Genomic DNA, 14460 nt, shown 5'->3' on the forward strand with positions numbered 1-14460 from the left:
AGAGCACCAGACCTGCTTTGGTTTGGCCCGACTGTAGAACAGGTCCAGGTCCTGTGTGGTTCCATCCCTGGCTCCTACACGCGCACACACACACACACACACACACACACACACACACTCTTGTCTCAATCCAATCTGCACGTTGGCCCTGAAGTGACAAGCAGTGATGGAGTTCACCACGGATGGACCAACATAAATCTGCCTTCAAACCTCCTGAAAGAAACACACACACACACACACACACACACACACACACACACACACACGCCTCTGCTGCTGCCAGACGTCTCGTTGGGTCTGAAAATGTCTCTTTTATTTGTGTTGAAAATAAAGCGTCTTTTATTTCCCTCCTGTTCTGGTAATGAGCTCCATGTGGAGGCGAGCACGGCCGCGCGGGGGAGAAGTGGGGCTCTTATCTGAGCTGCAGGTCAGGGGCAGTTTGGTGCACGTACGTGCACACTCGCCAGGGAAGCATAAGAGATCAGGCTGATGAAAAGTTGTCTGTGGTCAAAGATCGTCCCTGAAAACGTTTCCTGCCTTTATTTGGTCGCCGTCCTTTAACGACCTTCAAATGAATGAAGGTCACTCCTCCCACATATGAGATTCTTTTCTGACTGAAAAGAACTCCCTTTAACAGCACATCATAAAAAACTAATGAAAAAAACGTCAGCAAAACAAAGTTGACAAGATCGCGGTCGACTTTGCCTTAAAATTACGCATTCCTCAAATTACAATTGTGCATTTTTTTCCCCTCATTTTAATTAAATGTTAGTCTTTATTTTTTCCAGATGTCACGTCTTCTTCTTCTTCTTCTTCTTTTTTGATGTTTATTTTATTTTGGAATGGAACTCTGCGGCGTCACAATGTTCCCTTCAGGAACGTGGTCTTGGTGACGCCCGCAGCAGCAGGAACTCTAACTGCACTTTTATTGGTCGGGACATTAAAACTCAACAAATCCAATCGTCTCATTAAAATAAACACCTTCAAACAACAGCGACTGTGTTTGTTTCACAGTTTAATGACAGTACAATCTTTAAAGGCTCAGTCGCGTTTGTTTCACAGTCGTAAACATCGTACTTTTAAACGTAAACGTGGGTAAAATACCAAGTAGGACGCTGTATTGCTAACAGTGAGTATTGCTAACAGTGAGTATGCTAACAGTAAGTATTGCTAACAGTGAGTATGCTAACAGTAAGTATTGCTAACAGTGCGTATGCTAACAGTAAGTATTGCTAACAGTAAGTATTGCTAACAGTGAGTATTGCTAACAGTGAATATACGACTTTTGAACTGGAACACACTAAACTTGACGTCCGAGTTCCGATGTAAAAGGAATGCAACATTAAACCCGACTTTTATCTCGATATCTTTCTTTTTTGTGCTTATTACACTTCTGCGAACTTCTGTCTTACGTCCAAACAAAATGACTCTTAGATACATTTGGTATATAAGGTTATATAAATAGATATAGATGCTGTAGATTGGAGAAGCAGACAGTATGCAGCCGTACTTTGTTACTTGTTACTACCAAATAAATACAAGAGTTATATTATGGTCTGTATTTATGGTCCTGATGAGCTGCTTTACACCAGCATAGTTTGTGCCACAGACCAGTTTAATGTCAGACAATATTTTCCCGGACTGGCCTTTAAGGTGTGGCGGATAAATACAACAAAATAAAATGATACGACCGGATAAAAAACTGGTATTTTCTAGATATAATGATACACGTCAATCCACTGGAGCCAGGAATTGAACCCACAACCTTCCAGTGGAAAGACAACTCACCACTGAGTTTTTACTGAGTAAAAATGTCTTGATACATAAACTTTATATATATTAATATATAATAAAACATTCTGGTCACATGCTTGTAATTGTACTCTGTTGTGACCTGCAGCTGCTGCCATGTCTTCAGTCAGTGGATCCACATGTGAACGTGCTAATGACAGCGCTGATCAAACACTTCCTGTGTGAGTGAGAGCAGACGGCATCAGTGCGGTGGTCGAGGACGCACGCGCGCGTGTGTGTGTGTGTGTGTGTGGCGTTTGAGGACGGTTCACCTCAGAATATTAATAGACACATCTTTGTTCCGACTGAGTGAGACAAGCTGAGGCGATAAGGATCTCCTCTCTGTGTGAGTCAAACCTCAAAGTGCCACTTAGACGCTTCTTTCCTCTGCTCTCGGAGAGTTTGGCAGGAGAACAAGAGGCCGCTCTCAGACGGAAGCACAGACACAGACACTGACAGCTGTCAGGGGCTTTTTTACCCTCAAACTGTGGAAAAAAAACATCAATTCTGTTTTAACCAATGTGTTATAAACCAAATCTACACACATTTAGGTTTAAAATCCTAAAATAATGTAGAATTCAGCGACATTTTCCTCTTTGAAATGCTGAAGAATTGGAGTGTGAGCTACTCTGAGCTGAGATCACACGAAAGCTGTTTTTCTGTGGGTTTGTGGAATTTTTGTGGAAAAGAAATGTGAAATGTGACCACACGAGGCAGCGGTCGACCAAATCACTGATTTTCTCTATGGACTTTGGTGAATTCCATATTTTCTTGCATCACTGCTGGCAGCCATTTCCTCTCTTAGAGGAATCCTTTAAGTCATCACACTTTAGACAGTAACGCCGTTGTTTACACACACTCTCTGCTATGTATATCATGCTATTATTGTTAGCCATTGGTAGACATACCAGTCGATAACAACGCTCGGCGTGATATTTTACGCACACTAACAGTGTAGTAACGCATCTACGGTTCAACATTCATCAGTATGACAATAAATGTGACAGAAGTGCTATTAACAGTAAAAGTTTCTGAGTTAGAAATTCTGATGTCTGACCATAAATGGAACGAACCATCAGGCCCACACAACTAACTTGACTGAATGATAAGTGGCTCCACAAATCAGTAATCCCTAATACGTGATTGGACGTCTACATTTAAAAGAAATGAAGACGTTTTCTGGTGTGAATGTTTGTCCTCTGGTTGTCTGTTTACAAAGGGAAGAGAAAATCTGTGTATAAATATATATACATACATATGTATGTATATATATATATATATATGTTTGTATGTGTGAAAGAGGAAGGGATTATTTGTTCCCTTCCTCTCAAAATCAAGATCAAAGGAAAGAGAGAGAGACGAGGGAGGGCGAGCAGAGAATGAGAGAAGGGTCATTAAAAGGACACCATCTCGCTTGCAGTAAATGGCAGTAAAGTATCTGGCTAATCTGCCGTCATTACGCTGATTAAATCACAGGGGATTTGGCGTTCCCATCAGCTGCGATCAATGGGGCACAAATCAATAGACAGGGCGATACACGAGAGGCTCTGAGCCGCAGTCTGAGCACCTCGTCCTCTCCGCCTCCACCGCCAAACACTTTCTTTATATTAGCCGCAGTAAAAGTTAAACGACAGGGATTTGAGGGGTTTTTAGGTTAAGGGTTTTATGAAACAGTGTGGTTTCAATGTCTTTTCCTTCATGCATCTGTGTTCAAAGTGGACCCGCCCCCTTCCTCTGACAAGGTCTGCCCGTGCCTTCACTCTGCCTTTACTGTCTCATCCATAAAGTAGACTTTAGATAGATTTTTCCAAAACATGTTTATGTTCTGATGCCAGAATGAGGCAAAGCCAAATAAAAGTCATTACGTGCAATTTGTGCGATTCATCGAGCGATAAGAAAACCGTGTTACGTGACGTGAATGACCTCATAGTGTTCTTTAATCATTTGAGAAATACCAAGAGCTTCAAGACTGATAAATAAAAGCTAATTAGCTTGGCTGTGTCCAAATAAGGAAAAAGAAAATAAATACTCTTTATTCGCCACGAGCAACGGAAATGCTAATAACTAGCTAACTACCTTTTCCACACATCATTTGAGTCACCAGAGACTAAAATATGCATCAAGCGACATTTATGCGACATATTACCGTGTTGTGACCCTGGAAAACGCGACATTAGCACAAACATGGAATCGACCACAGAAGCTCAGAAAGTCGGCATTTTTTCAGACCCTTAAAGGTCACTGTAGTTTCTCGGTTTGAATGAAAATAACTGAATTTAAATGTCATCACTATTTAATGCTCAAAGCGTTTTACCCCAATTATCTTTAATACCTCGTTAACAACACATGTGCTGTTAGACTGAACCCCGGACTGAGCCGGGTTAAACGTTTCCAGGCTTAACGCTAAGATAAACCAACCGACTGATTATTGTACCATCATATTTAGGAGGATATTAATCCTCTCATCTAACTCTTGGCCAGGAAATAAGCTATTTTCCTGTGGATGTGGATCTTTTCCCAGAAAATCAAAACATAACTCAAAGAATTATGACTGAAAACAAAGTGAGTGCTAGTTCAGCGGCTGCATCTGCGTTTCCGCTGAAGTCGTTTGTCTCTGTCTTTCAGAATGAGGCAGTGTAAAAGCTGGAGTGCGGTGCTGCTGCTGCTTTTGGGACTCGGAGCCGTGTCCCAGAAACTGCCCACGCGAGACGAAGGGCTCTTCCAGATGCAGATCAGAGACAAGACGCTGTTCCACGACTCCTCCGTCATCCCGGACGGAGCGGAGATCAGTGGCTACCTCTTCAGGGACACGCCCAAAAGGTGAGTGCTCTCCAAACAAACACAGGCTGAAGGAGTTCTTTAAAAACTGAACACAAAAAGTGACTGAAGCAGAGCCACAACAATGGCTTAAAGACTGCACGATGGCCACTTAGTGTAAGCGGATCGGGAACACTGGATGTTGATCCGTAAAATGATCTATTATGTTGATGTGAAAACTGAATAATGGATGAGAAAGTAATTGTGTGTCTAAGCTCAGAGGGAGAGAGAGACAAAGGTCAGTGGAACAACATCACAGAGTGCTACAGTCTCTGAGGACATGTTCAAAACCTGTGAGCGGATCTCACTTCACTTAAGAGAGGACGTGGAAACATGCGTGACTGCTGCATCCACACGGTTATGTTTTCATTTCAGCTTCATACCGGCAGTAATCCACACCAACACACCTGGAAACATACGTATATCACACGAGGAACACCAGGCATGTTCACAAATGGAAATAAACTTTTCCTTTGTCGCTTTGACAAAGGAAAAGTTTACTTTCTCCACACTGAACCCCCGAGAACGACACTGTGGTACATACACCAGGCCTGTATGTGTACAAACAAGTAGTGTTTCAGGGTTGTGTGTGGATGGTTCTCTGGATAACGTTGGAAAAACATAAACTCAAGGATTTCACACTTCTCAGTTTTTGGTGGCCCACACTCAGGTGGAAGAGTAGCATCTTGGACGAGATGCACGGCCTCGTTCTGGTTTTCTGTGTCAGCCCAGACTGTTTCTGCTCAGTCAAAGATGTTAGTGACCACGTCACCATCTCAGCAACATTAGCAACTCTATTTCTAGCTCCCTAAAGCCAGGCTTCAGTGTCAGGACTCGGACGTCTGAGTCCAGATTTACTCCACACATTGTTTAGAATAATGTCAAACCATGATGAAACATGAACAGGCCTTTCATTTTTTTATTTACAGGTACTACTTTGTGGTGGAAGAAGACAACACACCCCTGTCTGTGACGGTGACACCTTGTGACGCGCCTCTGGAGTGGAAACTCACGCTGCAGGAGCTGCCGGAGGAGGCCAGTGGAGAGGGATCAGGTACAGCAGTGCGAGAGCTTAATGACGGGCTTTGAGGGGAATATCACTATCCTCCACACACAATTAACTCACACCGTGATGTTAGGCTTTGTGTTTTGGTGAGTTTTAATTAAGTCACAGTCGTGGTGTCTCGTCTGACCACTTATGGTGTCTGACTCGACCCAGGCTGACGTCTGTAATTTCAGAGCAGACTGAATCAAAGCCGTTATGTCCCTTTATTTAAGCAGTCCTGGTCTTCTTAAGGTAAATCCTGCTGCTCTCTGCCTGCCCTCCTCTGTTACTTCATTCCTTTCTTTCTTTCTTTCTTTCTTTCTTTCTTTCTTTTATTCTTTCTCCTGCCTCACATTAAAACTTTCTCCATCTGGAGTCGGCTCTTTAAACATCAGAGAAACAGCCAGATGACTGAATCTTTTCTTTCTTTGTATCATGTGTAGCATATATTTGAATGTCAACACACAACCACCTGTGTGTGTGTGTGTGTGTGTGTGTGTGTGTGTGATCCTGTCAAATCAAACACTGCACAGTGATTTATTGGGTAGTCGCGCTGTTACAGACGTGCACTTTGTGAGTGAGTGAGTGGAAGTGTGACTTCACGAGACGAGTTCAGCCTCTTTTCTGCTGAGTGTGTTTGGTGGTCTGTGAGCGCTGACAACGCTGTCTGGCTGAAGCTCAGCTCTCAGGTCGGAGCTATAATGCGGCTCTTTCTTGTGCCGCTTCCTCCACAGGCGGAGTGAATGCTGGCCTGTGATCTTTGGCCATGTGTTCAGTGAAAACATGGCTGCCATGTGAGGTGCTAATCGTGCACATGGATTGCAGAGCTGCATAACCTCACAGAAGAACTTAGTCCTACTCCTACCCCTCACGTTCCTGAGTGGTGTGTTTTGATTCTTGACACAAAAGAAGAGCGATGTAGGAGCTAAGAGGCCTTTCAAGATAGCCTTGTAGATTAGTTTAGCTAAAGCTAAGATTGGTTGGCATGTTTACAGTTATACATGTTTTAGAAACTGCTCCACGAGTATTCACAGGTGTGGGGACATTTTCTGTCTCTGTCTCTTTGCTGCAGAAAAGTGCAAAATAATTATTTATTAATTCGTAACACACTAATTAGTGATAGTGATATTGAACCCATTGTTACACACCAGTTGTGAACATGCACAAGGATGGTTCTACCCCGGGTAGCACTTATCTGCACCCGGGGATCAGTGGGGAACTGGGTGTCTTGCTTAGTGCTACCCCAGTCTTTGGCCACTCCCGGGATTGAACCTTGTGCAAGAGCAGAACAAAAGAATATCTGTAGCCCACATGGGTGATATCATGACAGCCAACTACAACATGGTTTGGTTTGGTTCTTGTGGCACCAGCATGTTGAATATTTAGCAAAACATGTTGTGTCTGCTGAAGTGATAACATGTCAGGCTCTTAAAAGGGGCGTCCCATTGTGTAGATAGAGATTTGAACCATTACCCTTGTAAAGGTCATGCCAAAACATGTCCTTCAAACAGCTCTGCCAGCGTGTTCAGAAATGAGTTTGCCTTGTTAGATGTGATGTCAAGCAAAGACCTCATATGGCGCGTGTTTGTTTTTGTTTTCCAGGAGAGCCTGAACCTCTGGACGAGCAGAAGCAGCAGGTGACTGTAGATGAAGGAACTGAGCTGTTCACCTACAAGGGCAACGATGTGGAGTCCTACGTGGCCACCAGCACGCCCTCTGGCCTCTACCAGCTGGAGCTGCTGTCCACAGAGAAAGACAGCAACTTCAAGGTGTACGCCACCACGACTCCAGAGTCTGACCAGCCTTACCCGGAGCTGCCCAACGACCCTCGCGTGGACGTGACCGCCCTGGGCCGTACCACTGTCACTCTGGCTTGGAAACCTACTCCCACAGGCTTTCTGATGGGCCAGCCTGTGCAGTACTGTGTAGTCATCAACAAGGAACACAATTTCAAGAGCATGTGTGCTGCTGAAGCTAAGATCAGCACCGACGATGCCTTCATGACGGCTCCAAAGCCTGGCAGAGACTTCAGCCCTTTTGACTTCATGCACTTTGGCTTTGTTCCCTCTGACAATGGTTTTGGAAAAGATCGAGGCCTCACCAGTAACAAGATCTCACGGGCGTTCACAGCCAAACCCAAAACAGCAGATATTCAGAAGCTGTGCATTGGCAATAAAAACATTTTCACTATATCAGATCTCAAACCCGACACGCAGTACTACTTTGATGTGTTTGCTCTGAACTCTGCCACCAACACCAGCACAGCCTACGTGGGAACTTTCGCCCGCACTAAAGAGGAGGCTCGTCAGAAGACGGTGGAACTGAAAGACGGCAAAGTGTCGGACATCTTCATCAAGAGGAAAGGCAGCAAGTTTTTGCGCTTCGCTCCGGTGTCTTCCCACCAGAGGGTTACTCTGTTTGTCCACGCGTGTCTCGACACCGTGCAGGTGCAGGTGCGGCGCGATGGTAAACTGCTGCTCTCCCAGAATGTGGAAGGTGTACGGCAGTTCCAGTTGCGGGGTAAGCCAAAAGCCAAGTACTTGATCCGCTTGCGGGGCAGCAGGAAAGGAGCCTCCACGCTGAAGGTGCTAGCTACCACACGACCCAGCAGCAAGCAGCCATTCCCTTCACTCCCAGAGGATACTCGCATCAAGGCATTCGACAAGCTGCGCACCTGCTCCTCCGTCACAGTGGCCTGGCTGGGAACGCAGGACCGCAATAAATACTGCATTTACCGCAAGGAGGTGGCTGATAATTACGGCGAGGAGCAGAGGCGGCGGGAGCAGAACCAGTGCGCTGGACCAGAGACCCGCAGGAAGTCAGAAAAGGTCTTGTGCAAGTACTTCCACAGCCCGAACCTGCAGAAAGCTGTGACTACAGAGACCATCACAGGTATGGAACCAGGGAAGACCTACCTGCTGGACGTTTACGTGGTGGGACATAGTGGTCACTCAGTGAAATACCAGAGCAAACTGGTGAAAACAAGGAAGTACTGCTAAATGACTCTGCAAAGAATAAATCTATTATAAATATATATATTAAATAAGTTTATTTAACTCTAAGTGATATTCTACTAAGGAGTGTATACAGACTGACTACTCACACAGCTGATGGGCCTGTGGCAGAACTGTTTCCAGAAAGAGAGCGATATCAACCTGTATATTTATGTTTACATGTCATGGTTTGTGTGGCCCATAGTGTGAGCTGCTTTGTTCCCAGGTTTGTCGTCTTGACATCACGCTGCCTCCGGGGAGGCGCAACTACAAAGAGGATAATCTTTCACGCTGTATGTTTCTTTGCTGCTGCATGACACTCGCTTTTGTCCGTCATATTTGTCTGTTCTTTCAGTTTCAAGTCACGTTGACCAGAGGAGACACAGTGGCTGCCTGTATCGTGTAAATCTCTCACTGCATATCCAGTATATATGTTTTTAGAAAGAATTTAAATTATTTTATACTTTTTTTGTCTTCTTTTCGATCATTATTGGTTTTTTTTTATTGATGACAATAATAACTGTAATGAGGAAGTTCCAGTTGTATGAGGAGGTTGTCGCTGTTCAGACATTCCCTTGTGTATCTCTGCCAGTGTTTGCTTCAGAGCCCACCTTGTAAATGTGTTCTGTACTGGAGATCTGTGTTACTATCACTGTATCCCTGTGTGTGTATGCGTGTGTGTGTGTGTGAGTGTGTGTGTGTGTGTGTGTCACATGTACAGAGTTGTCCTGCCAATATTCATGTACATAAACACTAAATATAGAACAAGTAATCCCTGTGTCACCCTGGGTGTCATGTTCTTTTGCCAAGCTGTTAACATCACAATTATGGCTCCGACATGAAAGAGGACACCAAGTGTTTATGGACTCAGGCATCTATATTAGGGTTACATATAACTTGATCCTAAAGAAATGTTTGTGCCAGGAAAAGACACAGAGGACCAATTATTCGCTTTACTTCTTTTCCAGACTTTACTAAGTCAGTAAACTATTACCGTGGCACCTACACCTACAGTCAAATCAGTGTCTGGTTGATGTAAATTCTCGTACTGTAATAAATCAGTTAATCTTATTGGCTTGAAAACAATTTAATATTTCTTATGGGGACGATTTATCTGTTTAAATGCTAAAGTGGTAGTACATTAACATTTTGTTTTTGTTTCCATCACATAGTTAAATGATGCCACTCCTACTTTTAATCTCCTCAAATAAAGTACAAATATTACCACACAGAATTTTTTTGATTTGGAAATTAGCATTAGCATGTTTTTGTAAGTATATTGAATTTCGGGGGTTTGGTTTGTGCCAAATATAAAACATTAGTTGTGATTAGCATCGTTTTATGAGAGCAACTATGTTATACTGTGAGAGAAGATAAAACTAATCGAACACTTCGCTAATGTCAGTACATTCAAGGGTTTTGCCGCCGCAGCCCATAATCTGCTTAGTCTTCAGTTTAGTCGAGGTAGCTAATGTTAACACCACATAGTCTGGTTAGCTAAATTCAGCTAATGTTAACACCATAAAAATATAGCATTTTACAGACAACACACTTTGGTTAGCCTAAGGTAGCTAACATTCGCAATGCTGTATAATGCTAATGTCCTCTATATACTGTACAACCTACTTTGTCTCTACAGACGCCCTAGGTAGCATATGTTTGTTAAACTTTGCAAAACGTGATGTTGTGTAACTGATGCTAATAACACACAAACATTTTACAGACAAAAGTTTCAAACTATTAAAATAATCCATTGCAATTCAGTTTCAAACATGGTAACAAATTGGTAAAGACATTTTAATCTTAAAAACTATAATATCAATAAAATGTTAACTATTACTAACTAGACATTAGCCAGAGTAAGATATCTAGTGCAGTTTATTTCATATTTTCCAAATGTTTTCCATCTTTTCAATTTCTTTTCTTCTACAGTTAGCATGCTAACCAAATATCAATTTGAAATAGCTTTATTGTTATGATCAAAAATATTTAGTTTCCAAAGCAGTTTAGAATGTATTATCAATTATTTATTACACATTACATTTTAAATACTACATACAATATAAAAGAAATGTTGCCATGGTTAAATGTAGAGTTGACAGAGTACAAAGTGCTTCTGGACGAATTTGACTCGTACAAACAAAGGCTTTCTAATAAAAGTATTTCTTTAAGGTATCATGTGAATTTGTAAGTCGGAGCCTCCAGAAACTCTCCAGAGTTTCAGTGCTCTGACCTCCAAGTACAGACTATACCTCTCACACATGCTTTTATTAGTCGATGCCCTGCAACTCTGGAAAGTTTTGTTGATGCAAAAAGCTTTGCCCTCTTTGGTTTTCAAGCGAGCCGCTGGAACAGCCATGAGACCTCTGACCATAAGGATCTCAAAGTACTTACTGTTGCATAAGGTACAAGAAACCTCGAGGAGCCTTAAAAGCAAATGAGAAAATCCTCAGATCTTCTTTAAATAGACTGGGAGCCAGTGTACAGAAGCCAACAGGGGTGATGGTCTCTGGTTTATTCATAGATTTCTTTGATTCAGGCGAGTAGAGGAGATGATCTCCTGGCACTACCAACCACTCTGGAAGAAACCACATCCATCCTCAATCAGTCAAAGTTCAGGAGAACTTTATAAATGACAACCTTTCAAACTTAAAAAAAAGAGAAAAGAAAAACAGGTGATACTGAACAGGCCACTCTCCAGTGATTGTTGCGTTTGCCAACCTCATGTTGTTCTAAGTGTATTGCCCTTTTTAAAAAACCAGGCACCAAATTTGGGAGAATTGGGTGACTTGCAATACTATTTAACCATTAGACACAGTTAACCACAAACAAGTCAAGAGAAAAGCCAGACACACATCGGCGCACATATCCACACGTTCTAATTAAGAATCGTCTCAGGTGGATGGAAATGCTGTCTTTGTTGTGGTCGAGAGAAGCAGATGTTGCTCATGAATCGCCGCGTTTCCACGCCGACCTTGATTCTGTGAGTAGCTGCACTCCCATTCATCGCCACAACTCACTGTCAATCAAGCTTTCCTGGTCCGAGGAAATGCAGGGAGGCTCCACCTGGCTTCCATTAACCTGTCGCTGCCCTGAAATAATGCGGTGGAGCTGCCAGAGAGTTCTGCAAGCGAGGTGTAGATACGGGACATCCCTGTTAAGTGCTAATAAAGCTCTGTTGGACAATTTTGTCCTGCACACACATGTGAAGAAGCTCTGCTGTGAGGCTTGTGGGCTTTTAAAAAAAAAAATCTCCTGCTCTTTGGTTAACTCCAGTGGTTCAAGAGGGGAAAAAAATCTACAGACGTGTGTATTTTGCCAGCGTGCTCCAGGAGATTGCCTCACAAACATACATTTACAGAGAAACCCTTGTATCCTAGAGCTAACATCTGCAGGGTTCTGCATGTGTTTATCTTAGCGTGGTAATGAGTGCAGAGCTTTGATGTATGAGTTTTGTTTACATGTGTGCACATGGAGGAGTGGAGACAGACATGTAGTGCTCGGGTAAGTGGTGCAAAATCAAGAGAAGAGCTGGTCCTGCTTCCAGGTTTGGTCCATTTGACTCAAAACTGTGGGGATCACATTCAGATTCAGCCAAAGTACATGGAAATAAACGATGATGGTAATAACAACTACATTATGAAGTGATTTAGATTATTTATTTTGCTGGTAAAATACTCTTTAGTTGTTGTCAGACAGGTCCATGGCAGAGGAGGGTGACCGCTGGGTATGTGGGCTGTTTTTGAAGGAGCCTTTTAAAAGGGACGTCAAAGTCACAGCGTTGTGATGCTTTAAACACTATCGAAAATTATACCATCATCTGTAAACATGTAAGTAACTATTATCTTAAGAGACGTAAAAGTTAACATGGTAATCATTTTGGACCACTGTCCTCTCTTTTATAACTGAGGCTGTTTTGGTCGACTGACATGTAAACGGTGGAGTCGTCGACACAAACCAAGGTTTGCTTAAAAGACTTGTGAGGACGCTTTAGGTATGGCCCTAAAAAAATAAATCTACTGATTAAAAATGACTGATAAGTGATCACAGTGGAAACTGGAACTTTTTAAGGCAACGTTAGCGAATTAAACATTGACGTTATCTTTTAGTAGTTGTTTTAGTAGTTAGCCCTGACAGATTCAACACGGCCTACAATGAAAAAGATGATTAAATTTCAGTGTCGGGTCGATTTGATGCTAAATATTCTTGGTAACTTCTGCTCACACCAACTGTAGAACATTGTTGACAAGTCAGGCTTGTTTATTCAAAACCAGGAAGTGTTGTATAGCATATGGTTAATTAAAACACGTTATGCAAACATAACCATACAGGTGCTGCCCAATCCAATCACATCTATGCATGTAGCTCAAACACTACGAGCTCTCGGACAAGGGCGTTCTCCACGGTGCTGCTGGTTTTTGTTGACTAAAGTGAACCAACAATGGCGGAGATCGTGGAAAAGACGTGGAGACTCAAACAGAATCCTAACACAGATGGACGACAGACAGGAGGGATGTCAGAGTAGGGATCAAACAATATTGTGTAAAAAGCTCAGGACTCTTGCCATTGAAGGATGAAATGGTGGGGCTGAGGTTGGATATATGATGCAGTCGTACACTGGTGGCACTGCATGCCTCACAAATCTCCAGTGTAAACAGTGTGAAATTAAATTATGGCGCTTTGAAATCTCACACAAGCACAAAGAGAATGGGAGTCCCGGCTCAAGGGGAGTAGACCGCGATGAAAACGATTCCACTTAAGCGACTCCGGGGACGCGTCACTGTGGAGGCTTTGGTCCAAACCAGCTCCACATAACTCTGATTTTTAGCAGAGGCAGAAATCAGAGGCTTCCTTCTAAAGCCATCCTGACCAAAAGCCCATTCCCAGGAAGGGTGGAGAGGGACCAGCGGCCCTCGGGCATTGCCCGTCTCAGCCGATCTCCATTAGGATAACTCAAGCAGTAAAACACACACACACGCACACACATAATGACTGGCTCCTGGATATGGCTTCCATTTAACCTTCCTCAAGAGTTCCTTGAACCTTTCCTTATTTTATATGTACTTATATTAACCTTTTTAAACTATGAAACAAGGAGTTATACCATATTATGTTGAACATATTTAACTGCAAGGGACAAAGAAAGTATTATATATCTATAATATAAGTTTCACAAAGGCTGCAGTTCACAGAGTGAATGGGTGAATACACATGAGAAACAGGTACGTCCTCGTATCTAGTGTCAGATTTGTGTTTATATATATATCATATTATAAGTGGAGAGGCTGAGGTTTAAGAAAAATGTATAAAATTCTATAAAACATGTGGCTCACATGGGGGCATGGACACCTAAGCACGAGGACGGGATGTAGAAGGGTTGTGGCTGTGTGTGTGTGTGTGTGTGTGTGTGATGGGAATGTTTTCCCTCAGTTAGATTAACATGAAATAGTCTTACACAATTCATTCACTGTGGCGGATGTTTTTGACCACTAACACAAAAAGTGTGACAAAGTTATACTATTATACTACTAACTCTAACCCTACTATTATACTAATAATACTACTAACACTAACCCTACTATTATACTAATAATACTACTAACACTAACCCTACTATTATACTAATAATACTACTAACTTTAACCCTACTATTATACTAATAATACTACTAACACTAACCCTACTATTATACTAATAATAATACTAACTTTAACCCTACTATTATACTAATAATACTACTAACTCTAACCCTACTATTATACTAATAATACTACTAACTTTAACCCTACTATTATACTAATAATACTACTAACT

General features: G+C 42.4%; 1 protein-coding gene across 1 annotated transcript in view; it reads left to right on the plus strand.

Annotated features, from left to right (window-relative positions):
• The window catches only part of ndnf (neuron-derived neurotrophic factor), an 11714-nt gene extending 2285 nt beyond the window's left edge, over positions 1–9429 (plus strand). Inside the window, exons 2-4 of the mRNA XM_058639173.1 lie at positions 4417–4611; positions 5538–5662; positions 7256–9429. Coding sequence (XP_058495156.1) covers positions 4418–4611; positions 5538–5662; positions 7256–8652 — 1716 coding nt within the window. The 5' untranslated portion in view covers position 4417 and the 3' untranslated portion in view covers positions 8653–9429. The remainder of the gene's footprint in view (positions 1–4416; positions 4612–5537; positions 5663–7255) is intronic.
• Positions 9430–14460: the final 5031 nt, after the last annotated feature.

Source organism: Solea solea, chromosome 9 (genome assembly GCF_958295425.1).
Source record: "Solea solea chromosome 9, fSolSol10.1, whole genome shotgun sequence".
NCBI lineage: Eukaryota > Metazoa > Chordata > Actinopteri > Pleuronectiformes > Soleidae > Solea > Solea solea.